This window comes from Idiotropiscis lumnitzeri, chromosome 6 (assembly GCF_059441095.1).
Source record: "Idiotropiscis lumnitzeri isolate Australia: NSW breed Sydney's pygmy pipehorse chromosome 6, RoL_Ilum_1.0, whole genome shotgun sequence".
Taxonomy (NCBI): domain Eukaryota; kingdom Metazoa; phylum Chordata; class Actinopteri; order Syngnathiformes; family Syngnathidae; genus Idiotropiscis; species Idiotropiscis lumnitzeri.
This window is the reverse complement of record NC_142396.1, coordinates 16,141,773-16,169,349: the sequence shown is the minus strand read 5'-3', so window position 1 is coordinate 16,169,349 and position 27,577 is coordinate 16,141,773. Positions and strand designations below refer to the sequence as shown.

Below are 27,577 nucleotides of genomic sequence, written 5' to 3'. Positions count from 1 at the left end.
GGACACCAAATTTTGTGCAGATCCCATGATGAGTCACAATGATGAGACATTGGACATCCTTTCATGCCTGTAAATTTGGAAGTCATAGATTTACAAGCTCAAAGGAGTCATGTCTTGTCACCACATGTGTTTATTTGAGATATTCCAAAATGCTCGTGTTGTTACGAAGCAGTATTTGAGGGGAGTGTCATGGTTACAGTAGTGCGACGTACACTGCACTCCGTAATTATTGGCACATCTGGTTAAGATGTGTTCTTTAGCTTCTAATAAAATCAATTTTACTGTACTGTAGGCGTAAAATTGAAAGGAAAAAGAAAAAAAAGAGGTTCAGGGGAATACAACCTTGAATTTAAGTGTATTTACAAAAAAAAAGCACTTTGCTAAATAGGTCTTTTCATCCAATCAAGTGTGCCACCCCTCCTTTTGCCAACAAAACAGTCCCTAATCTTTTGTAATGTTTTATGAGTTGCGAAAATACAGAAAGAGGCACCTTCAAGCATATTCTCTCTGACCTGACCTCCTCTGGGCACTCCTCTTTCGCTTACTCCTCAGGTTTTCAATGGGGGTTGAGGTCTGGGTCTTCATTGTTCGGCTTTTAAAACATCTAAACTGTATGTGTGTTATTGGTGAATTGTCGCCCTCATAATGTTTTGAAATGTTGAACACTAAGATCAAGCTACGCAAAAGACCCACAGGATGATGTCATAGGGAAAGGTTTGAACAGCTACTGGGATTAAACATGAACATGTCCCCACTATGCAGATAATTAACAGTCACTCTCTTTTTTTTCACAATATAGTGCTTTAAATATACATCAACTTTTGATGACAGTATTTGGGTTGAGGTCAGGGTTGTTACGTTCTTCCTCACCAAGGTACTTCAGCCATTGAATTCTTCCACCAATTGATTGATTAGGTACATGATGTGTCCCGATACTTTGTGAATGTCCTTTGGTCGTATTCCAGTATTTTTCCCATTAGTTTTTTCGAACCTTAGTCTTTTTAAAATGCTAAATGTGTCTGTGAAATGGATGTGACCGGCTCCCATTGCTGCCACCAGATCACACTGTGAGATGCACAACCTCACTGAAAGGGAGCAGAGACAAGAAAATCATTTGAATTGAAAATGAAGTGAGCAGTGAACAAAAGACCAGATGGGCACACTGAAACTGTTGCTGTCTGAAAAGAGGAAAGAGGGGGGGAGCAGGAGACGGAGGGGGAGGAGGTAGACACGGAGCCAGATGAGAGGGAAAGATCACCTTCGCCTTTCAAACTGTGGAGGAAGGCAACGGAAGAGCGATGGAAGCTGAGAGGTGGGGCAAGTGGGTGTGTGTTCACATGAGCCGCTCGCTCGCTCGTCCTCTTCTTGTGTGGGTGAATACAGCTGCTGTGGTTTGCAGACACAGAAGAGAAAAGTTGGGCAAAGTCTGAGTGCTCTCCAGCTGCCAACACACACGGCAGCTCCCTCTCACAGTTGAAAGCTCCCTTTTTTTCTGTGCTTTCTTACTCATTCACTCTTTTACACACTGGCCGTCCTGGTTGAGAGGGAACAGGGCTACTCGAGGCTTCACTCACCTTTACCTTCAGCTACTCTGCCAGCCATCCAGACGAGGCTTGCCCAGGATGTGGACTCTTCTCTTTGGGGTCACCTTAGGACATCTGGCCTTCTGTAGGTCAGAGCTACTTCAAGGTGAGGAGACTGTGCTTCTTATACCGCTCTTTGTTTGAAATGAGCTTTTTCTTCTTCCTTTGTGCCACATATACTCGCCTTTATTTGAATGCGGGGGGAATTTAATGTCTGGATCTAATTGGAAATATGGGAGTAACACTAAAAGAGGCTTTTGTTCTGTAAAAAAAAAGAAAAGAAAAATGTGGATCCCGGCAAGAGTGACTGTGCATGCCACACAGCAGCGCAGACAGCCTGGCAGTCTGAGACTCCTGTCAGACACAAAGAAAATGCGTTTTTGCTGTGTCTGTGTCTAACACACTCGAACGTGCCGGGCAGTAGAATCTATTTATTGAATCTGAAGATTAAGCTCAGCCTCCAGAGGCAACAGGCAGGAGTTTTTTTTTTAGTTTTTTTTTTATCTTAATAGCAGGAATCACACATTTTTATGCTTTACGCTCTTCCACAAAGGATATTCAGCACCACCCCGCCGTGCAAATGTCATTGTTTTTCTTTCGTCTCATATGTGCTCCTAGAGTTGGATTTTGATTGGATTTGTTGCCCCGAGCGATACATTTCAGGAGGTGCCGAATCAAACAGGTCGTGGTGCATCTAGCGTGGTCCCACTGGAGTTGGTTGTCAGGTTGCTCACAAAGACTCCCTCCGGCACCACAGCGCTGAGCATTACCCTCTCAAAATGAGTCCTCATTTATAGGCAAATCAGAGATGTCTTCTAGAGACCATCTCTAGCGGTCGGAGGACTTTGACATATTTGTTCCTCTCAAGGCTTCTTGTGAGCGGAGAAGGCAAGCTTTTGTGTTTGTGTCTTTTTATTTATTTATTTTTTTGTCAGAGTGCTCATCGTGGTTCAGGACAAAGTCTTTGAACATTAACTCTGTGGGCGCTAGTATATCATTAAGGTCAGGCACTGGGATCCTGTTTCCAGGCTAACCCTTCATATAATCTCAAATTAGATTCATGGAAAGATTTTACAATCACATCTGTTTTGCGGTGACATCGAACAGTATTTTTTTTTGTATTGAATGCACATCCATGTTTGTAACCCTCTTGGCCAGATTATGATGATGTAAAGATGTATAGCTGAAAAGTCTTGTAATCTCCAAATTTTGCACTGGCGGGGAAGAGAGGAAGTGACTGTTAAAGTATACCACACTCTTTTCTAAAAACTACTCCTCTGATTGATAACCCAACGAAAATATCTCACCTCTTCTGTGTCAAATGTACCACGTGTTTGCGTGTGGTGTGGTGAGGGCCCCTATAATCAGAATCAGAATCATCCTCATTGGGCTACGATGTAAAAACACACAATGAATATATCTGGGGTAGTTTCAGCTACACTAGTATATCAGTAACAATCAACTATAGAAACGTTTTTTACTTAAATTTTTTTTTTAATGTATTATTTTACGTAATTAATGTTGTAGTACCAAACGATGACAGCCGTGCAACTGATTCGGAGAGTCATCAACCAAGAGTAAAGTGTCTTGTAGAGCAATAGTTATGATACAATGACAGTTGTGGAGATGCAAAGAATTGTCGCACAATTTAAAATGACCAGGAGTGCCGCATTTATGACATGACGACCAATGTGCAAAAACGTCCTTGGCACCAAGTCAACACCAAGAGGCCTTTTGCCTCCTCCGGCTTCCTCTGCTACTTCACCTCTGCCTCCTGCCGTTAGAGAAGAGAGCTGTAGTTAATGACTTATGACCTCTTCTTATCTATTCTTACTGTAGGTTCAAAACCTCTGTCTGTATTATACAAAACCTAAACAATGCTAAAAACAACTTTAAAAGAACAAAAGCCATCTTTTGTCAATGATGTCTAATCCTGCAATTGACATATTAGTCTGGATAGAATGTGAGACATGAAGCTGGAGTGCCTTGAGCTTAGCCTAGCATAGATAAGCATAAACTGGCCTTTGTCCAATGTTGCCTACCAAGATAAGATGGTTCACAATTGTGCCAATTTGTGTGAAATTGACGCAGGGAAATTAATGTCCTACATCTGAATACAGTTTTTATCAAGTGAATGGTAGTGTATGCCAGTTAGCAGGTTTTACATTTTCTAGAGTTAGTTTGCAAAACTCATGGAGAAGTCCAAATATGATTCAAAATTCAGTTTCATTTTGGACTGTTTTAGGAAATATGACAATGCAAGGAAAAAAATTGAAATGATGTACAATATTAACAGGAAAGAAAATGATTCATCGTTTCAATGGAAAATCTTTCACCACCCGTCGGAAACATTTGCAGCACCCTTTGCTTTTCAACAAGATTAGCCACAGACCACATTCACTAACTGCAAATTCGGGTGGTGGCCAAGTAGAGGAAGCGTGTGGTTTGACACCATTTTGCGTCACAGCAATGCATGTATCATTTTAGTTATGCTTCCTTGTATATACCATCACCGACAGAATTCACAGAAAACACAGCAAGTCTTTCCCCATTGTGGGACTAATAAAGGACATCTTTATCTTTATGGAACAGGTGTTCATTTTTGAGACCGTCAAACGCTTTTGCAAGAACGTGTGTGTACACCAAACCTATTTTCAGTAAGATCTCACATTTCACCTGCTGCATATTGTTGTGAGTGTTAGGAAACCACTGCTGAGCTGTTCAATTCACTGAGGTGGATGATGCAAGATAGTGGAGCTTTTCTAGTGATGTTAATAGCACAAGGCCTGCTTCCAAACCAGCTGATGAAATATCATGTTACAAACAAGAAAAAACCTGTGTCTATTTGAGCATGGCTCAAATTCTGACGTTATCAATACAAATGTGACCATGAGAAGACTCGGGCTGATAAGTGAAAACAAGTCTTGTTGTTCTAGATATGGAGGTACTTGGTATGCTGGTGGTCTCCATGCTTTATGATGATGTCATATCGTTGATAACATTTCAGTATTTGTCCAAATGATTAGCATTTGTACACCTGTCTGCTTGGGCTAATATGGGCTTTATTACATGCATGCAGAATACAAACAAATGATTTAATGAACCCGTGGAAAAGGGATCAGAGAGCAAAGTGAGAGAACATGACGTACACAGATTTTAGCTTGTATATTACCTCTACATTAAGTTAAGGTAGATTCCTTTTGTTCCGACTCAAGGCACCAGGAATAATCCGTCTTCTTGGTTTCAACTTTATTAGGTTACAAAAGAAGCTTTGGGGTGGTCACTGCCTCAGGATGAGGCTTTGGGGCTGCACAAAGACCCCCATGATCGCTTCCACTGCATACTAATGAATACCCTTTTTTTGCAGTTTTTGCTGTTTTCTTTCTATCTTGCTGGCTTGTTTGGAGGGGTGCAGCTATACTGATTTCTTCAGACTACACTTTCAGCGACAATGTGCCATGTGGCAGTGTGTGTTAAGGTTCTGTCAGGTGTGCGTGTCTGTGAGTGTGTGTTGGTGTATTGTGTGCTATGGGTGGGTGGAGGCCTGCAGCAACTGCCATGTAAGTCAATGTTGGCACAGACTCTTATTGCCCAACTGCCTCTAACAGCAGAGAGCTCAACTGATGTAACTATATCATGATCAATCGATAACATCTTGCCAGGTAAAATGTAACTTGTATCTTGTAGATTAGCTGTATCCTCACAATCGAAAATTTGAAAAAAATATCGACATAATAGAAGTATGTAAATCACACTGAATTTGCTTTCACTTCTTTTCCTTGCATGTTGCAATGCAAGTGTAGAATTTATGAAACAGTTATTTCCTCAACAATGTACTTCCCTTTTTTGCACCCTGCAGTTTGGAACAGTTTGCATTTTTTTTTTTTTTTTTATAGTTAAGCTTCGGGTAATATGTGAGTACACGGAAAAATAGAAAAATAGAATAAAAATAGAAAGGTGTGTACACACACACACACACACACCCACACACATATATATCTATATATATATAAATATATATATATATATAGATATATATGTATATATATATATATATATATATATATATAGAGAGAGAGAGAGAGAGAGAGAGAAAGAGAGAGAGAGAGAGAGAGAGAGAGAGAGAGAGAGAGTAGCTTTTCTCAGTATAAATGCAAATGTTCACCTGCTCCGATCAAGGAAATCCCTCAAAGTTTAGTGTGATTGACCGCCACTTTCTACTGCCTTCTCTTTTTTTTTTATCTCACTTGCTTGATTGGTTTTCTCTTTCATCATAACAATCAAGCGACTGGTGCTAAGCCGTGAAGTATGTAACATCAATTAAATAATTGACGTTACTTTGATGAATTTGTGTGTGTGCGTGTTTTTGATTTGCCTGAGGCAGACCCATGATGCTTCTGTTTTTCGCCTCATTCGAACACTGTCTCATGTTGAACTCATGCGTACACGCCATTCCCGTGTCAAATCATTTATTTATTACCCACTGAATGGCCGTGAAAGGGGTCTCGTGGCCCATGGCATGGTGTTTATCAGATACTGGAAGCAACCGACACAGCAGTACTCCGATTATGCTGCAATGCGCATGATTCTATACATTTAATATGATGATAATGATCTTAAAAGAAAAAAAAAAACTGTGATAAAGAAGAAAAGTGAAAGAGATGAGGATTAGTTGCTTTTGGGCTGCTTCAGTTCCACAGATCTATCGTTTCTTTATTTTTGATGGCTGGTTTTCACTAAAGTTGGGATTTGCGGATATTTCCAGATTCACGTTTGGCTTTGGACAAGTGTTAACGTAGATTTTCATAATTTAAGCCAGGACGTCATTGACGGCGCTTGTGTCCCTGCAGCACAAAGTGTTTCCATGCTGCCTATTTTCTTTTTGTTCCACCTCCCCAGGAACCGTATTCTTGGCAAGACACGTGCAGTTGCAGCTCTGCACTCAGTATTCACTTAACATCACAGAAAAGTAGCTTTTAGATTTGTTGGTAATCATTATTCGTTGGGGAAATTTGACAAATGTGCCTCTCCACCCTTCTTCATGCACACCAGCATCAGTTTCAAAAGGCCGCAGGTGCATAGATCCTGTGTGGGTAAAGCAGAAAGAGAGAGAGAGAAATAGAAAAATGCCTGCAATATTATATTGAGTTTGATTACATGATATTTACTTTCTATCCTGTTTAAATATTTGTTATGGTTATTGGAGCAAGGCCGTTCATGGGGATGAAGACGAATAAAGAAGCGACTGAACAATGTCCTTGTTCATTTTTAAAAAGGCGACAGCAGAAACATTGGTGACAACTGAATAGAATTGTAACCCGCTATTTATTCATTCATCCATTTGTCATTATGATTTTTATCCCATCAAATTCTATTTTCCTCTTCTTATTTTGTCTCACTGATTTTTAATCTTCCTGAGATTTTTCAAAATGATTAACTCCAGTGTCCCCTCATTGGAAACTCCATGCAGCGCTTTGGTGTGGATATATTTTTTTTAAAACCAACACGTTAGTGTGGACAGAATTTTTCCTCCACTGAAAGGGGAAAAATTCAGTTTTAACACGCACACTTCTCACAGGAGGGCCTGGGCCAAGATTCCAACATAGCACATCTCAAATATGATGCAAAACCTGCTAAGATGCTACTTTGTACTTAAACTAATGTAAAATTGTTGCTTATAATTTCTCCCTTTTTTTTTTAAACCACAAATCCTGCTGTGTTTTATTCTTCCCACAGTCAATTCTCGCAGCTGCAGCTATGCCGGAGTGTTTATTGTGGAGGGTGAAGCTCGCCACTCTCTCAACTTCTACGACGCTCAAAAAGTGTGCGAGCAGCTCCAGACTACAATGGCCAGTCCACAACAAGTCGAACAGGCCTTTGATAAAAACATGGAAACCTGCAGGTGAAAGCCAAAAAGCCCTCTCAACCAATCAGCTCTTTTCTCTCTCATCTGCTCAGCTGTGCCTTGTTGTGTCATTAGTCTGCTTGTATTTAAGTCCTCTGTTTCTGTTCATTGATGTTGTGGTGATGCCTGCTTTTTGTTCACTGTTCTTTTTTATATTTGTAATTGTTTCCACTGCCTTCACTTGTAATTTTGTCAGTTGCTTTTGATTTAGTGAAATAACAACATGTGTCACTGAGTTTAAATGTAATCCATGTGTTAGTCATGAAAGCGGCTGAATTTGTCACATCCACCACCATACCACAACTACACGTAATTGTGTCCTCAAATTGTTCATGTTTTACTGCAGCAATTCTTTTTAAAATGTTAAATATTCATCGTCAGTTTTAATCAGTTTTAATTAAGCAACTACTACCACATTGTACAGGTTTGATTTATTACACAAACTATGGGAAAATATCATTTATGCTTGCTAATAGGCACCGCTGGGGAAATCATTTTTCTTTGTCACGTTTCAACAGGCCAACTGGTTTAGCATGTCCGCCTCCAAGTTTACAGGGTTCGATCCCGGGCTCTGGCCTTCCTGTGGGGAGTTTTCATGTTCTCCCCATGCCTGCATGGATTTTTTTCTGGGTACTCCGATTTCCACCCACATTCCAAAAACATGCATTGTAGGCTCCAGCACCGCGACCCTTGTGAGGAGAAGCGGCTTAGATAATGGATGGGTGGACATTACAACACTGGTAAACTGTCAGGACCAGCAAAGCCTTCACTGTTCTTATAAACACTATTTCCTAATATTACCATGAAATCATATACATTATATTAAACTGTCAAGTTTAATTTGAATTAAGCTTGAATTATTTTGACATTAGGATTCCTGGCAGACCAGACAGCTTAGGCCATCTGCATCACCTGCGTTGAATATTTTATTGAGTGTCTGCCTTGGTTCTCAATTTATGATGGTGGTAGTTGTGCTTGAAACAGTACATGCAAATAAAATTTTTCCATGATTCCAACATTTGAAATAATCACATTTTTAGTAAATTAGTGTTTCATATTAAAGGGCAATACATTATTTATTGTTAAATTCAAAAGTAAAAACAACTTTGACAGCCTCATTTGTTCGACAGTAATGTGTAATATGAGTAAAACTAATTTTGTTAGCTAAATAAAGGGGCAACTTCGTAGATGTCCTCAATGCATGTATAAAAGATCCACTGTCCTAACCCAACAACTAAGGGTCTGAATCAAACAACAAAATAACCACACGCTGTATTTTTTTTTCCAGTCCAAAGGGGTCTTGCGTATAAAATAGCATTCAAGGACAGCACAAAACTGCTGAACAGCAAACCAACATTAATCGTAGAAATTCATTTTTTTGCATTTTTTTCACAAAACTCTACTCCCTCAAACGTACTTTGTTTGTCCTTTGTATCATTTGAAATCAAAACATAATTACTCCTGTATAGGGCGGTATAAGACCCAGCCAGCAAAAGCGCAACTGAGTCACATCTGACATCTAGTGGTGAATGCTGATATTACAATTTATAGTTCTAGTCGATGACTATGGCCAGTTCACTATTCTGAGATTCTCGTATGTGTTGCTATTTGTTTTTGTCTTTATTTTTGGGGGACACAGGGCTTCGCTGCTCTGAAAGAAAAGACAGATTCAGACCAAGATAATGAGTACAAAAAAGGTTATGAGAAACATTATGGCGAATCACATACCAAAATATGCCACACATAACCTTAAAGATCAGGATGGCTAACACCTGAATGAAAGGTTTGGGATGGGGGTAAAGTGTGACATTCTTCGTGTGCAGCATGTTAGAATGGAAAAACTTTAAAAAGGGTGAAAACTTAAAGCACAGTTCGGCTGCTGTTCCAGTAAAACAGCTGATCAACGCTTGGAGACTTTCGAAACAAATGGCACTCATTGTCGAGTTCTAATTTACCATGAATCTCTATAAAAACGCATGTAATCTTTTGTAACATTACTTTGAACGACACGTGAATTAATTAAAAAGATAATGCAATGTGACGAGTCATTCTCAAATGTCAGCCACCAATGGGGTATTGATCAACGTTTACAAGGTTGTATTGGAGAGCATGATGTAATGATGGACTGCAATTAGTCTTGTTCAAGAGGCCAATTAAGATCACAGTCTTTCTGTTTCTGGAAACATCACCATGACAATGTCAAATGTGTCTTGTCAGGAATGGCTGGATCAGCAACATGAGCTACGCCATCCTCAGACACACAAACCATGAGAACTGTGCCATCAACATGACCGGCTTAATCATTCATCCTCGTGACGACCTAAGTGAAGGTTTTGATGCTTACTGCTATAATGAAACAGGTTAGTTTTTAGGTGGTGAAAAGATTGTCCCCATAATTGACTTGAAATGTTATGGATATTCATAAACTGCATCTCCCTGATTGCATTTTATTTATGTCTCCATTTTTATCTCTTCTACTTTGTCCATGTATTAGCTGGGCCTGATGTCAACTGTGAGAACGCATTTGATATAAATGAACAAGGTAAGAACAACCAATATAAAACATTTTATATTAAAACACGCTGAATGTTGTCGACCATGACGGGTTGCCATGGCAATGTCAGAAACACAATTACAATACAGTGTAGCATCCAAATATTTTTCTATTGACCTACCTTTTCCTCAGTTGAAAATCCAGGTTGAGATTGCATTTCATTGACATGTCGGAGACTGATTTTTCATCAACATCAACAGACATATCAATGTTTTGTTTTTACTTGTCTGGCCTAGTTGTACAATTATGACCTTATCTCAGCTCATTGCATTGTTTTGTCTTAAATATTTATGTGGGCGCCAGTAGCTGAGTCCCGAGTGACTCAGCTTTAACTATGGGAAGGCTGAGCGTGCCAGTCCATCTTAGTCGAGACTCAAAACACAGAAACTGAGAAAACAGATGGTTGTGTCCGTTCTGGGCAAGACATCAAACCGCACTATGCTCTGTATTGAAAGTGCGTTCAGATATAGAAATAAAGAAAATGTAGTCCACAAACACTTGTGCTCATAAGATTACATCCCCCGGGGTGTGTAAACTTATCAGGACACAACTGTATCTATGTGTCTTCTATGACAATCAGTGCAGAAATGTTCCATGGAGGTGGTCAGGCTGAATTCATGATTCCAATACGTGTTGCCTTAAATTCATACTTGGAATATCTAAATGGGTGATTCTTAACAATGAGGCCAAGCTTGGAACAACATAGCAAACATATGCCAATGTGTTTGCGTAAACTTTTCGTCTCCTTTGTCAGAAAGTCCTTCCTCAGAGCCTGGGCTGCAGGTGTCCAGCCCAGCAGAACCAAGAAGCTCTTTTGGGGTGACTCTCATGACACCATCCGCTGTGTCCGAGCAAGCCACAGAACTGCTTACTGTGGAAGATAGTTCAGACAACGAGAGTGTCGTGTTCCCATTCACTGCTGGAGACTTTGATCAGCCCACCGGATCTGGGCTACAGCCACCACTCTCTGAAGAAGAAACAATGTCGACGCTCGCCCCTGTGAGAGGGACCGATGTCACACAGCCCCTCCCAGACGACATGCAGGATGATGTTAAATTGCAGCCCGAAAATGGCGACACTACGGCAGCGAGTAAGTAGTACCGCAGCAAGCAGAGTGTATGAGTTTAGCTGACACTTGACAATGCCTCAATTCTATATGAACAACTGGCAAACAGTCATTGATGCAGCAACTTCATGACTGTATTGAACTTTTAATAAGACACGGTGCCCTCTGGTGTTCTCTTACACTAATTCCTTTCTCGACTCAAACTGCGTAGACATCCTGGTTGTTCAGTTCCTTCGGTGGGCCTATTATGTCTTTAATTGCGCTTTAATAAAATTCACTTTACAATACAATATGATGAAAAAAACTCGAAGAAACTTACAGGTCACTGTTCTGAAAGTGATTACTAATTACTTTTTGTTGAGTGATTACTAATTATTTTTGAGAAAGAGCTGTGTGTAATTGTTGCTGTTTTTGTTTATGAACCTGAAGCTACACAACAACCCCCACACGGCAAGAAAAGGATGAATGGACTTGTGCCAGAGCCGGATCAAAGGGAGGGCAGTAATACGACAAGTGAGCAGCCATGATATGTTACGGTCAAGTCATACAGTTGCGCTATGATTTGAGCCAAAATTCTATAACTGCAATTATTGTCGGTACGTCCCCCTGCAGACTGGCTCGTCATCATTGCGGTGCTTATAGCAGTTGCCGCAATCCTCTTTGTGTGTGTGGCTGTTGCCAAAAGAAAGAGGTAAGCAAATCGAATTCCAATGGGTTTTTTTTGTGACACGGCAGAGAATGATGGATGTGTTCTTGCAGCTGGTGTGGCAAGAAACAAACCCTGATGATCACCTCCAAAGAGAACGAGGGGAACGGAGCAGCGGGAGCTGCAGCCTCGGGCTCGCAGGCCCAGGAGAGGGAGCAGGAAATGGTGACCCTCATGAACAAGGAGAAGATCCAAGAGAACGGCAATGCTGAGGAGTTCACCGTCATCAAGCTGGAAGAGACGCCTGAGAAAGAGGCGTGAGGGAGCAGGCGGAGGGAGGCAGAGGGAAGGGAGTATGGTCGGGTGGTTGGACAGGAGGCGTTCTAAACTGCTTTGGTGGTCAGCACTGGATGGACACTGAGTGGGTGTTAGCGCGTAGATGTGTGTGTGAAAGGTGGCGCTGTACACCAAAGCTGATACGTTTTTCCAACCTTCATGTGCAGCATATTGTTTGTCCGGTGTGCCATATTAGTGACGGGGGAGGAGGGAGGGGGGCGCATGCATAACTGGGTGTGAGAGTGTAGTGTGCCAGTTTTTGTGCATGTGTTATGTGTGTTTATAACAAAGGCAATGGGTCGGGGGGAGGGGGGTACAGGACTGTGTGTTGGAATGACTTGATCAATGATATTGATTACAATGTTTTGGGGGTTTTTTTGTTAAGAAGTGAGCGTAAAACGCACATCAGCCGAAACGGCAAAATGCCCAAACTATGACAATGACATTGAATTTTTAAAAATTACTGTGTCAATATGAGCGAAACAATCTTTTACATTATTGCATTGTTGTGATTTATTTGCTTATTGAGTTTTCTTCTGAACTAGTTAGTTTTTCAGTTTTTCAAGACAGCTGGAGATGTCACTCTTGATTTATACCACTTTTGTTGGTCTGTATATATAACTTTTTAGTTGTTGTTTCTTTTTAACATTTTAGCTTGAAATGTCTTTTCCATAAGAGCGGCCAGTTTTCTGGTATGAATAGCTTTGCATTCCTGTTGAATAAAATGTGTCAATTTTCTTTTTGATTTCTTATTTTAGTTCACAAAAAAAATGAAATAACTAAAACTAAAATTGAAATAAACAAAACCAACAGAATCAACATTTTATGTTTATATAAAAATCATTATGAAATGTGATATCAAATTTGTTTTTGTCTTTGGCAATTAATTTATTACATGAGCGTTTGGAGGTATATATATATAAATATATATATATATATATATATATATATATATATATATATATATCTTTTTTTTTTTTTTTATTGAATTTTTTATACTTTTTTTATACTATATATATATATATTTTTTTAAAATATTTTTTATACTATATAAATATATATATATATATATATATTATTATATTTTTTATACTTTTTTTATACTATATAAATATATATATATATATATATAGTATAAAAAAACAGTACACTGTACAACTAGGTTTAATACTACTCAATATGAATTCAAGCCACAAAGCCAATTTAGAAGTTGGAAATTTTGATAACAAAGCATCCTGGTATTAGGGTGAATGCATCCACGCATCAAACTTTACAAAATTTGTGCAGTCCACTAATTGTAGTTCAAAGCCTATGGGCTGTTAAACTGAACCTTGTATTATCCAGATGATTTAGTAAGTAATAAGTAATACTTCAGTAATACTTTTGTTGCATTTTTGCTCCCCAAAACTTACCATTGTATAATGTTGCAAACACATTTCAAAAACAAAACATAAAAACAAAACTAATACTAAACTAAACTAAAACAAAATGTTTTTGAAAAACAAAAACTGCTAGAAACAAAGCCGCCCTGAATACTAATTAATACCATGTAAATAAATAATTAAATAAAAACAAACCTTAATTAAAATTCCAAATCTATAATAACGCTGTTGAGGATGAATCCTATGAACAATTAAAAAAAAAAATCCATCCATCCATCCATTATCTGTGAAAGTGAAAAGAAGTGATAGATTAGCTCTACTCAAGTCAGGTTTCCATGGCAACAGGAGAAGTGATTCCCGAAGATGCTTGCACAGGAAATCTAGATTGAAGCAAAGATTAATATTGTCACGGAAGAGTCATAAAATAGTTTCATATTATGTCAAGACGCGGGGCAACTTTTCGTTAAGGAAAGATATCCATTCATCCACTTTCAGTGGCGCTTGTCCTTATTTGTGTGGCAGGTGAGCTGTCGCCATCCCACTTGGCTGTGTATCAAGAGACAAGGTAAACCCTGGAAGTGCTTAGTCCCACACATTATTTTTACTTGTTTTTTTTTTTTCCTCGTGTATTTGTATTGAACGTAATACACAGTGCAATTATCTATGTTGGAATGATGATGCAATAATTCAAAATAACAACAACCCACAGTCAATATTAGTTATGAATCAACATTTATTAGTTATATTTGTATATGTACACCAAAGGTACAGCACATTAAGATATGTAGAAACAGATTTTTTTTATGTATACCATAAGATAAAGGAAAGAATTCATGTATTGGTTTTGCCTTTTACTCAATAACGCCTTCACATCTACTTTCTGCCTTTACATCCAAATAAAAGCAAAAGCTTTACAAAGAAGGGAAGGCCTTGAAAAGTAATTATAGGAAAGCAACTTCCTGTCGACCAAGTTATTATAATTTTGGGAATGTTTCTTTTGAAAAAGATATGATTCAGTAGAAAACGGTGGAGCGGGAATTAAGGGACCGTAACGGCGATATTGTTTCCTTTTTAAGTTTCAGCAAGTTCCAGGAGGGTTTTTGTGCATATTGTGCATTGCGTAGAAAGTGGAAAAAAAGGCAAGCGGGTAAAGGCAGGTTTACTATGGAATTTGTTGGCAATGGCATGACAGTCTCACTTCAGGTTGCATGTGTGGCACTTAAAACAGAAGAACCTGAAAGCAATCTAGCGATCCATGATATGCTACGCTCAAAGCATCAGGTCAATCGTGATGCCTATACTAAAGTGGATATGAGAAAAAGGCCAGTCTTTGCCAGTAAACAGACACAATGATTCACCTGAGGAATGTTGCTCAATATTGTGAAGTGAATGTGTTCAAATCGTTCACTTATCAACTACGAGGCGCCATTTGATTCGTCACTCGAGCCTACGTACGGACATTTTGCCTTCTTTTCCGCAACTTTTCTCTCCGTTTCCACCGAATAAAGTCGTGTTGGCCCCTTTTTAACAGTCATCTCCTTCTCTCGCTTACTCTTGTTCACACCCTCTTGTCTGTTTATTCTCCTCATGCAAACGATGCTTCGGGATATTCTGCATTGCCACGGGTCAGAACATTTATATATTCTATTTATGTACATTGACAATGAATGATCACTGCTTATATTGTCATGGAACAAACATTCAAAAGGCTTACATTAGATACAAAAAAGATATTTATACTGTATATTGTTGAGTGACAGATAAGTAAAGCACCTAATTATTAGAGAATAAAAAAAAAGAACAAACAAGCAATTTAATACACAATTTCCTGCCTATACAAGTTGTCTAATCTAGTTCTACTCAGGACATGGATGATATATTTCCTAAAGGATTACATTTAAAATGTAACAACAATAAAACTATAGTCCTACAAACCATTTCATCATTCCCCAAAGGGAAAAAAGGATGAAAACAAACGACACCAACAACAAAACACTGTTGACTACAATATATACACAAAAGTGCAAGGAGGCACTTCAAATATCATGCTTTTAAGATAGTGGTGCAAAAAAAACAAAAAACCATTTCATTTTATTCATGCTTCTAAAATACTTTGAAGAATAAACGTGGTCCAACTCTCATCATGAGCGTGTTCATGGCCTCCTTAACGGAGAAACTTTGTTCCTGAAGGTAAGAAGACCGTAAGGTCAAAGTGGAAGGGCCTGTTAGGGTGTCAGTGTTGTGCTCTTCAGTGTATTGACACCTTGGCGGCTTGTATAAGCGTGTTCATATGCTAATGTGTGCCACAAATGTGCGTTGTGGAAGCCCACTGCAATGGCTTGTGAGCGAGTACTTCAGGAACTCTATTATATTGAGTGGCGCAATATATATTTTTGTTAGCTTTTCTTTTGTTAATTCAACATGGAGAGATAGTGTGCCTTTTTGATCAGTGTGACGCAGACTTCTTCAAGGCCGGGTTGTCGTGAAGCACAAATAAAGAGAAACAAGACAGGAGAGAATGACACAACACTTAGAAAGAAACCACAGAATTCTCACTCATACGGAATAAGACGCACAGTCGTCCGTTTGTGTTGCTGCTTGTTTGAGGGATTGAAATGATCATTACCTGATTCGGGGCAAAAAGTGAGGGAATAAGTGTCCACTGCTCCGTTGAGTGAAACCATGCATATGGGCACACAACTGCAGCATCTAGGGTTTGTAGAAAACAGTCTTGGGCTGTGGTGGCTAAAAATACGCAATTGTTTGCCTTTGTACATCTTGGCAAAACAAGAATCTTCGGAGGCTCCTCAAGGACGAGTAAAAATATCTGCGGTCTGTCTCTGTTTGTGCATGTCAACAATCCCATCTGACGTCCAAGTGGCTGCACTTTCTCTCATCTCTGTCTGTGTTTCATCAAAACTAATTTGGCCTTTAGCGTAGGTCGAGGATCCGTCAACCACCGGGATGTAGCTCAAAACATTCATGCAGAGGATGCCTTTGCACATTGTCGTAGTTCAAATTTGAATAAGTGTGTGCTATTGAGCTCGCACTTCTTGATGGGAATAGCTCAGGTGAGGAAGTAAACATTAGGATTCCTGCAGTTTTACAGGAATAAACAAAGGCCTGAGAATCTCCAGTTATCTCTCGGGTTCAAGGTACAATATTTGCATAATTTTTAATGTGCCGCCTACTGGCAATTGAAGTCGATGGCGCATCATCATTTTTTTTTTTTTTTTGTGCCGTATGCTTTGTGCTTTACATCATGTGTTGTTTGTGCCATAATGGATTTGCATGAGCCAATTCGTCATTGCTGCTATGATCCAAATTTCCCTTTAATCATCATTGGTGTCAGGTATCATTTTGGGCAGTGATATGCTGTCTTTTAAAGGTGGAATTTCATTGGAATTAGAGATTGTGTCAATGTCAACAGACATTAATGCTGGTCTCGGATATGATTGTGGCAGTTTGAAGACTTTTGGAGTATATTTTGTCCTGCCTGTTTGGTCCCCGTGACTTATGACTTAGTCATATGCCATTCTTCCGAATGCTCTCACACACACACACACACACACACGCACACACAAGAGTTTTGAAGACAAGAGAAAAATGTCCCTTTCCTAAATTATAGTGAATTCAAAAGGAAACACATAGCGGCTTAAAAATGTGTCTTCATTATACGATTTGTGCTTTATTGTTCCAGAGTGAATATTGTGCTCTAAGGCTCAGCATAACCTGCCCTCAACTCTTTCATCAATTCCGGCAAATAGTTGATAAGTGTAGCCAGGTGCAATCTGAGGCGAAGAATAAACATGATCTTAGCAGGTGTGCTTATGACGGCACTAAAACGGAAGTAAAGGGAGGAAGTGGTCGCCATGACGACTGCCACTCTCGTTACAATAATCAATCACCTCTGAGACGCTTCAAGCGGAAGCAGAATGTATTGCTAGCAATAGTGTGTCGTACTTCATGTTTTTCCTCTTATGTTGTGCAAGAGTCTGCTATTAAGGACATAATTGTGCTCTAACAGGAAGCATGTACCGCTGTTGTCGTTTCACAGTTAAGTGAATTAGTAGTGTTTATCAGTCAGAGAGACAATTACAAAAAGAATCTTAAAGGGACTACTAATAAAGAAAACTAGACTACATAATAAACATTAGTAGTTCTGTTCATATGACATTTTTTTCATTCACTCTTTTTTTTTTCCATCACCAGAAAGGAAAGCTTGTGGAGCCCAGGAGCAGGGGATCTCGGCACTGCCATTATTCATGTTTCCATGGTTCCTCCTCAACAAGCGTGCACTCCGCAGCAGAGCCGTTTGTGGCTGAGGTTACCTGCAAGCAGTTAGCACGGAAATCTAAACAACGCATTTGAGAAAAAGACAACACTCTTACAGCCACGCCATGAGAGGTGTGAATTAGGTGCCACAGATTTGCAATGCTCAGAGGCAGTTAGAATCAATTCAGCTTTTGGAAATGTACTACTGTGGAACATCGAAAGGTTGAAATATCCAGAAATTGTACAAACTTATGTTTGAATGGATGTGATGTGACGTTACTTGTTCGATATATTTGAAAGGGTTAATCCTGGTTTTGTACTAGTCTTTCTCGTTAGCTTTTTATGACATTTTTTCCAAAGAAGTGCAGGTCTCAACAAGGGGTGTTCAAAATAGAATAGACAAGCATGCTCACATTCCAACTACAAAGCTTCATCAACATTTTTTAAGCATTTTTTGTTGTTGTTTTTGCTTCACAGTGTTTAACATTTTTACATTCGTGTGACATTGTTAAAAACTGAGATTCTTGAGGCACATTATGCCACATTCATTAATAAAGTCCATCCATCCATCTTCTGTACCGCTTCTCCTCGCTAGGGTCGCGGGGGTGCTGAAGCCTATCGCAGCTATCTTCGGGCAGTAGGCAGGGGACACCCTGAACTGGTTGCCAGCCAATTGCAGGGCACACAAAGACGAACAACCATCCGAGCTCACACTCTTACCTCGGGGCAATTTAGAGTGTTCAATCGGCCTGCCATGCATGTTTTTGGAATGTGGGAGGAAACCGGAGTACCCGGAGGAAACCCACGCAGGCACGGGGAGAACATGCAAACTCCACACAGGATGGCCGGGGTTGAACCCACGCCCGATGCTGTCTCTCACTGTGAGGCTATCGTGCTTATCAGTCGGGCCACCGTGCCGCCCATTCATCAATAAAGTGTCTACCATATTTTCCGGACTATAAGCCGCTACATTTTTCCTAAATTTTGAACCATGCGGCTATTACAATGTTGTGGCTTTTCTGTGGATTTTCCTTTCACCGGTAGGGGTGCTCTATAGTTCAGAAAATACGCTAAATGAATCTTGATTTTTTTTCCTCTTTGGTCTGTTCTGTTTTAATTAGCAAGGTTGTTGGACTGTTAAAATGCACTGTTTTAAGAATCTGTTTATGTACCTTTATGTGCATTCACTGAACAAAATCGTTCTGCGGATGCAGTAAAAAAAATTTCAACATAGAAAACTGCGGCTGATATCCTGGTGCGGCTTGTATATCTTGTTTTTTTTTGGGGGGGGGGTTGTTTTTTGCTAAAAGAGTTGCTGCAGCTTAAATACAGGTGGTACATGTTTTTGTTTCGCTATTAACAATTATCAAAGTATTTTATTTAACGCAGAATGTTGAAATAAATGAATTCAAATATAGGCTTTTTTTATGGAGAAAGAGCATTTTGTTCAACCTTAGATGTTCCACTATAATTGGGATATTGGGACAATATATACAACCAATATCCACTAATTTCCTGCAAATATGTTCTTCTGATGAAGCCAGAATAGTGTTCAAACTCGTTCTTTTTCATTTTGTGTTCCATGGTAATGTGTGCAGTACATTGGAGTACTTTGACAAAATAGCATCAACAACAAATGTAACTATCATGACTGCAACTGGAACTCCCAGGGAGCCGCTGATGAACATGCATATAGTGGTCTTATGAGTGGCGTGACCTGGGGACACACCAAACATTTATCAAAATACATTGAAAACAAAGTTTGCATGCAACACAATGGCACAAAGGTGACATAAATAATGCATTGGGGATATTTTGCAGACCTGCTATATCATTTTCACAATTGACAGTAGTGAGTCATGCTGTTAGCAGATAACAAAATAAGCAAACTAGACAGAGAAGAAACTGAAAATAGCGAGCCTCTGGTCTGTTGGGAAAGGGATGTAAATTACCGCTCGGAACCAGATTTCTGGTGCCAGTGTTACCAGGCAACACCTTCCATCCTTTAATAAAAATGAATAGAGCATATGCATGATGATGTACATACATGCAATACATGGTCCAGAATTGTTGTGTTTTTACACTACATAACCCCCACAATGGACCAAAACGGTTTCTGTCTCAAATAGTAATCCCTGTGTGGTAATGACTCAGTGACTGTGAGGTAGGTGTGTCTCGGGAATCTATGAGCTGCTAATTATCGGCAACATTTTCCATCTTTGGATTTCAAATGCCTGCAAAGGGTGATCCATTGGAAATCTGTTAATAATTAAAATAAGCTATAATTAGATGAATGGAAGGGTCCACGTGGGACACTGAGCACAGGGAAAAAATGCGTCTACAGAAACTGAAACAAATCAGGGGAACATTATCTTACTTAGATGGGCTTTAAATATGGGTGTTGAAGAAACATTTGATGGACGTGAGTTCTGCCAAATAATGATCCTACATTGTCCAGTGAAATCCTTTTAGCATCCACAGCAGTTTATAGGCATCATAAAAGCCCTCATGAAGCTTATGAAAGGTGCTGAGACGATTTTTTTCAGAAGTCATTTGTGGATGAGTTGTTATATTTCGACACATTCACGACAAAAAATCGGCTCTTGCAAAAGAAGTACAAACATGCATTGTCCTCATGCATCATTCCAGCTGTCAAGTTAGTCTGTTAAAATGTCTGATACAAAAGTGCAGAGAATTAAAAGAGCCAAGCAGCAATGTAGAGTGAGCATGCAACAAGAGAGATGGTTATATACAAGTCTCTAGATCAGTAAGAATTAATTGTACCTTGCACTCATCTACTACGACAGAATTGTTAGCATTTGCGGTAGGCGTTAAGACGCACTGGTTGGAATTGTTTTCGTGGTGGTTCTTCATGTCGTCGTAATACGACTGGGTCTTTGTCATTTCAATGTCGTCTGATTTAGCCGTGTGCGCATCCAGCTCCTCGAGCTCCGCCTTGGACATATGGTACACGATGCCTGCACCGTAGGAATCTCCGACCACATTCACAGAGGTCCGGAATCGGTCCCTGAGGAGAACATTTGCATTAGAAGAAGCAGCAGGGTTTGACTTACTCTTGTTGGATAACTGAAAGCTTTGGCTACTCAGCGGTTCGGATTTCAATGGATTTCATACATTTGAATTGTGTTCTGCATGTATTTTATATAGAGCAGGGTGGACAACTTAATACAGTCAGAGTCACAATTAATTCAGCAGTGCTACTGGCAGGCAAAATCGGAGTCGAGTTGGATCACACAGTCCCCAACTTTTATGACAAAAATGCTATTTTAAATATAGTCACAATATGTGGATAACTATAAAACCTGGGCTCTTAATATATCAAGCTTTTCATAATACATTTTTCAACGCATGTATGAGAGATCCACTGTTCAAACAAATAATTTGTAGCAAACTAAATGTGGTTAACATACAGTATTTTGTTTCAGTGCGGTGAATTAAAAGAGCCAAAATTTCTCTTACTCACTATATAAGGACAGCACAAAACCTCAGACAAAAACTGCAAAAAGTGATTTTGCACAATTTTTTCCTCAAAATTATCATCTTCAAAATTGTAATATTACTGTGTTTGTCTTTCATATCATTCCAAATCCGCGCAAAAAATATGAGGCCTACTCACAAAATAATAGGGCAGTATCAGACCCAATATAAGCCAAACAAAGACAGCCATCTAATGGTGATTGGCAATATTACAACTTAAAACTATGGATCGCAGTCAGGCACCCGGAGATTCACAGGATCGCAGAATCAATCTCTAATTTCCCCTCATGTTTTTCGTTTCCCCCATTAACCCCCGGGTCTTCCTGCATGCTAATGACCCAAAAGCATATTACCAGGGCGACAAAGGACTGGTCGCAATGAAGATTATTCATGTCGTGGAGTGGCCTCGTCCATCTCGAGACCTCAACCCCAATAGAAAACATACGGAGGGAGCCAAAGACCTGAGTTTCCATGTGGCAGCCTAGAAAATTGATAATTTACATATAGCTGCGTTTGGCATCGTTTTGGGGTGTTTATAATATCGATAATATCCCATTTAATAAGATGGAGATGTGCAACTATTAGGCCTAAGCGGCTAACAAATGTACGAATCTGTTTTTATTGCTAAATTTGGCTATTGTGGCTTTTAATCATGCATAAGAGGATGTGAATAGGAAATTAGCCAGATCATTAGCTTTAAAACATGTTTGTGAATTATGAAACCTCTGTCGTTAGCATCTTGTCATGCACGGATGCTTTTTTTTTTTCTTTTCTTTTCTTTTTTTTCAATTTTTTTTCTTGGCGGCGGGGACGGACTGGTGAAATGCAAAGACAGAAGCGCTTTAAAAGGACGAGGATGGATGGGGACGATTATTTTATGAGTAAGGACGAAGGGACGATGGCGGAAGCGTGTCCAGGTCGTGAACGGAGGACGGACAGGCAAAGTAGGGTAAAGTACCCATCTCTGATAATTACGAAAACTAAATGACAGGTATGCACAGCTAAATACTTATTTGACTCCTTAAAAAAATGCATTACATTATTTAAGTTTTAGATTTTTATAACAACACTGACAAAGATCTTGTCTTTTACAATCATCAGTATTTAAATATATATATATATAAAATATGTATATATCCTTTTTCTTTCTTTATTTATTTATTTTACTGTTAATTTCTTTTCCACCGAGCAAACTTACATTTTCAACGTAAGCAATCACTACAAAACAAAAATATACTCACAGAAGCCAGTCAACAGCAACTAGAAGACTGATATCCTGAGTTGGCAGCCCGACAGCAGTCAGGATCAAGAGCATTGTCACCAGTCCGGCACTGGGAATACTGGCAGCTCCAACACTGGCCAGAGTGGCTGTGAGACTGGATGAAAACACAATACATAAAAAAACAAATAGTCGAAAATAAAAAAAATAACTCTGAATGGTGCTACTAAGAATAGCAGCGACAGGCTGGAATGAACGAGGGTTCTCCGTGTTCAGAAGTAAACTTTCAGTATGAAAGATGAAAGGCTTCAATTACAAGTGGGCCGAGTGATGGGAGTGATGAATTCTCAAACTGAAGGTCACTCAGCCTTGACTCTCACTATCAAGCCAGTGCCAATTAATAATATTTGGAGACATAGGTAGTTTTCGTGCATTTGTTCCATTGGAACTATTGGTAACTCCTTGTATTCATCTTTTTTTAGATGAGAGTGCATGTTGTGCCACTTGTCTTTGTCAATAGTTGCAATCACTCAACCCCTTGTGTACAGATCCAATCAACTTTTTCCCTTCCTTTGTAAGTTTGCGCATCGACCTTTATATTGCAATTACAGTATTAACTTGTATTTTGGCCATGGTCTTGCTTGGTCCTCTCATTCAACATTGTCTATTTTATTGCTTGAACGTCTTCTGCCATGTTTTTGCTCTGTTGCTTTACTATTTCTGAACATTTAATTTTCACATTTAACTGCACAAACTGTTAGTATCTGTTTGTCTGTCCACCTTCCTCAAGTGTACTCCTCCCTCCCAGTGAGCCATTTTATTAAACAAAAGCAAATGCAGCCTCATAGTTTACTGCAGAAAATGAGTTCCTTAATTCCTCTTATAAACCAACAAGCTCATCGGCCAGGATTTCGACATTGGTGTGCCTTGCGGATACACCCACCACAGACTTAAATATAGAAACACCTGAAATGAAGCATATTTGATTCAATTTAAAGGTTAAATGAATAAAATGTTTACTTATGTCAATTCATAAAAAATGTTGAATTTATTTGGGTGTTGTCTTTTAGCATTTTTGCCATGATAATACCGATTCATGATAAGAAATTATAACCTTGTATGAAAAGATTTTATTTATTTATTTGAGATTATTCTAACTTTCTAAATCAATTTATGGAACAGAAGTGTTATAGACAGTGTATGTGTGGCTTCTGACCTAACAGTCACAATCTGACCGGGGTCCAGGTGGACACCGTTCATCTGGGCAATGAAGATGGCAGCCACAGCCTCATACAAAGCAGTTCCGTCCATGTTGATGGTGGCACCCACCGGGAGCACGAAACGAGTGACTCTTTTGTCAATTCCCAAATTCTCCTCCAGGCAGCGGAAAGTAACAGGCAGTGTGCCGGCGCTTAGAATATAAACATTATACATTAGTTTGAATATTAAAACAAGTAACGATACAGACATCGATGGTCTTTAATGCTGACCTTGATGCAGTGCCCAGGGCAGTGATCCACGCCTGGAAAATACCCAAGAAAAATTTGAAGGGGTTTTTCCTGACAATTACAAAATAGATACTCGGCAGGAAGATCGCTCCATGAATGATTAGGCCAACAATCACAGTGACCATATACATTCCCAGTTGCCTGGCCACCACTTCCAAGTCCTTTATGGAGATGATCTTGCCACAGATCAGGCAGGCAATACCAAAGGGAGAATACCTGGAAAATGTAAACAAAATTCAGAAGCGTGCATAATATAAGATGACTACGTTTATAACACCAAAAATGGTTTTAACACTTTTTAAACCAGGAGCTTTCAATCCTGTTCCTCAAGGGCCGCATTCCTGCCTTTTTTCCATTTCTCTCTGCTGCAACCTGATTCAAATGATCAGGATTCTTATCCTGCTTCTGCAGACCTTGCTGATTATTTGATCAGGTGTGTTGCAGCAGGGAGGGATGGAAAACAGGACAGCCCTGGTTTAAACATATGGCAATGGAAAATAAGCACCAAATTGTTTAAAGTTAATCGTATATATTTTTTTTCCAATACTAACCACATGATCATGATGACAAGTTTCATCACAATCTCATTGAGAATGTTGAAAAATTCAATCATCAGTCTGGCTCTCTCTCCCATCTTGCCCATGCAGATGCCAAATGCAATAAAGAAACCGATCAGACCTGTGAGGGAAAGTCACACAGCTGTCAAACTTTGACAATGAAAGTGGACAGGAGAGGGAATTGAAATCAGACAAAACCATTTTATCACTGTTTGACTTTATAACTTAATACAGACCCAGGACGTTCATTCCACTCTTGAACTGCAGGGACTTTTTAATGGCAAACTGAGGTTCCTTTGTAATGTTTGCCAACAGGCCCTCCATTGAGGTGGCATTGACATCTTCCTCGATAACCACCTCCACCTTCTTAGTCACCGTCTGGATCTGAGGTAGAACGTCAACGTTCAGTGAAAATCTGGGTGATTGATACAGTATGAAAAATGTACATACAGTACATGCTCTCACTCTCTTATATGTTGTGCTCTCCCGAGCTGACGTTTCATTAGCACATGATGCTAGTTTTATTTGATTTCAAACTTGAATATTCAACACTGTTTCAAAGTCCCCTTATAACGACTAATTTATTTAGTGTGTGAATTTTTAAGGGTGAAAGTGGCAGCAAAAATGCAATTGTCGCTATTGTGTACTCATAGAATTGCTACAATTTCAATTGAGAAGAATCGCAAATTGTTGTTGACTATTTATAAACTTGTGGGATTGGAAGAAAGATACATGTGAATGTAAGAGTGAGTTCTGTACTTTTCACATTTTGTTGCCTACCAATGTGGTTGATTATTTTTTTTTCCCCCATGTAAAAAATTGCACAGATTTTTCCTACGAGAGGGTGCTCTTTTTACTTACAAGTGGCTTCCACACCACTTGGATGTTCCAAATTTATATCTTTGAAATCTTGTGTGTGCGGCGGTAGGCGGGAACCCTTGGGGGGACCCTCCGAACAAACTAATAGTAAGTAAATCCAATATCAGTACTAATGATTGTTTCTCCTCTGTCCATCGTCCAAATTCAGATGGGATATGCTCCAGCTCTAACAAAAGCCTGGACATGATTTATGGGGAAAAACTGGATGGAATTTTTTTTCCCTCTAAACCTTTGCCTTACCTGTTGGAAACAAGCCTGCACAAGGTTCTCTGGGAATAGATTCCTGATCAGATCGAAGAAGGCATCCAAGCTGGACACATCATCATTCTTCTCTCCCTCTCCAAGATTCTCCTTCAGTTTGGGGTTTCCAGGGTGGATGACCAACACCAGGATGACTCCCAAGATGGCAGCGATGATAGTAGTGGTCATGTAGTAGACCATTGCTCTGGTACCCAGACGACCGCTCGATTTGGCATCCAAACCAGCCAATCCTGCAGCAAGAAAACGACAGACGAAAATAGCTTGTCATGCACGTAAAGATGCAATATTTTCTGCATTTTGGATCCTGCTAATAGCATCAGCATATGCAGTACTCCCAGGCACAACAGTAATGTGCATAATCTAATTTGATCCTGAACTTGAATTGTGTTACATAATATTACCTTTGATTATTACACACTTTTGGGTTTGCCCTATTTATACATGCAAGGAGGAAAAATATTTGAAAGACTCCTCATCATAATATTGTGCCTCGGTAGACTGTAACCACAAGATTATAAATAGCACATCACCTCACGAGTCAAAACTGAGCTTGACTATTTTTGTAGAAGTAGAATCTGCAATACAACATGGGCCTCACCAGATTGTTCAGATCTATTGAATTACTGAGAAGTGTGTGCCAACTAATTCCACTGGTGAATTAAGCAAACAGCCAGTTCTGAACCAGATAATGTACACAGTGCAACGGAATTTGACATACCTGTGATTAAACTGGAGATGATAAGAGGCAGGATCAACATCTTCAGCATTCTCATGAGGATATCTCCAGGAAAGGCAATGACCATGACTATGTCTGGGTGAATTGGGGAGGCAACACGAAGCAACATCCCCGACACTGCTCCTAAAATCACACCTGAAGTAGACAGACAAGGAGAGATGTTGCAGTAAATTAATTCTGTGGCGCAATAGAAATATCGTCAAGCAAATGTCACATTGAAGTTATCATTCAGTTAAGATACTTGAGGCTGTACATCGAAAATAAGCAACATTTTTTTTCCATCAAGAACCATTTGCGCAAGTCATTGTCAAGCTGCAGTTAGAGAAAGTGACAAGGACTGATGAGCACACAATGGCGGTGAAAGAAATCTACTGACAGGCAAGAGTTACACTAATGACATTGTTGGCAGTTCTTCAGAAGGGAGAATGACGTTGACTGACTGGCGAGTATAATAGGACATACGCAACACTGTTACCTCGGTTACCACAGCCTGGGTTGTTAAGTGGCAAAGCCATAAAAAGCACGTCGTTTTCCGTGTGCTTAAGTAAGGTGGTTGGTTGAGAAGATAAAACTGAAGACAATTGTTTTTAGGATGAAATACGTCATTGTTTAGGAACAGCCTTCAAAAAAATAAATCAATTTCATTCCATTCTAAGCATTTGTTTCCTATTTTATGAATGCCACTACTTTACTATTAGCCAGAAAAATGTAGGATTTGTGCGTGTCCACTCTGCTAGCTCTGGGGATTGGCTTTTGGATCTTCCTATCTCATCAAGACACGAGCAACACTTCATCCCACCAGCCCAGCGCCACGCTTCCTCCTCTTCAACCTCCACTGCCAAAGATCGCACTGCCCAAGTGGATGTTTTATAACACACTGGAAAGAAAAGCTTCCCATCTTTTGTACACTGTCCTCAATCCATCTTCCAGGGTGGCGGCATCCTGTGGACTCCTGACGTGCAAATGTTTTTGGATGGCACTTGATTTCCTGTGCCTTCTCTTTGGCACTCTTGCAATTTCCCCATTCAGACTCGCAAGCACCTCGTGCACTCGCCGCCCTGGCCTTCGCATCCAAACGCAGATCTAGGCTCAGTCTTCCACATTCAGAATTTTACGTGGATTACGTTGGCCCTGTGTTTTACAGTGGTAATTATGTCTCTGTCCCATATTAA

At 39.6% G+C, this 27,577-nt stretch overlaps 2 protein-coding genes across 4 annotated transcripts in view; one reads left to right on the top strand and one right to left on the bottom strand.

Moving 5' to 3' along the window:
• Window positions 1–1,264: 1,264 nt before the first annotated feature.
• On the top strand, window positions 1,265–12,828 carry cd44b (CD44 molecule (IN blood group) b). The gene is made up of 8 exons (XM_088298812.1): window positions 1,265–1,689; window positions 7,320–7,485; window positions 9,706–9,848; window positions 9,983–10,030; window positions 10,797–11,132; window positions 11,538–11,621; window positions 11,721–11,799; window positions 11,868–12,828. The coding sequence occupies exons 1-8, from the start codon at window positions 1,623–1,625 to the stop codon at window positions 12,073–12,075; spliced, it is 1,131 nt and encodes a 376-aa protein (XP_088154938.1). The 5' UTR covers window positions 1,265–1,622; the 3' UTR covers window positions 12,076–12,828.
• Window positions 12,829–14,187: 1,359 nt separating this feature from the next.
• The window catches only part of LOC148335414 (excitatory amino acid transporter 2-like), a 34,695-nt gene continuing 21,305 nt past the window's right edge, over window positions 14,188–27,577 (bottom strand). For 2 of the 3 annotated variants that reach the window (XM_088297564.1, XM_088297563.1), the window contains exons 3-11: window positions 26,388–26,540; window positions 25,649–25,899; window positions 24,766–24,913; window positions 24,524–24,650; window positions 23,955–24,188; window positions 23,681–23,875; window positions 22,487–22,621; window positions 20,532–20,775; window positions 14,188–17,803 (exon numbers count right to left, since the gene is read on the bottom strand). In XM_088297564.1, coding sequence (XP_088153690.1) covers window positions 17,732–17,803; window positions 20,532–20,775; window positions 22,487–22,621; window positions 23,681–23,875; window positions 23,955–24,188; window positions 24,524–24,650; window positions 24,766–24,913; window positions 25,649–25,899; window positions 26,388–26,540 — 1,559 coding nt within the window. In that variant the 3' untranslated portion in view covers window positions 14,188–17,731. The remainder of the gene's footprint in view (window positions 17,804–20,531; window positions 20,776–22,486; window positions 22,622–23,680; window positions 23,876–23,954; window positions 24,189–24,523; window positions 24,651–24,765; window positions 24,914–25,648; window positions 25,900–26,387; window positions 26,541–27,577) is intronic. The other variant, XM_088297565.1, reaches the window with a different exon arrangement.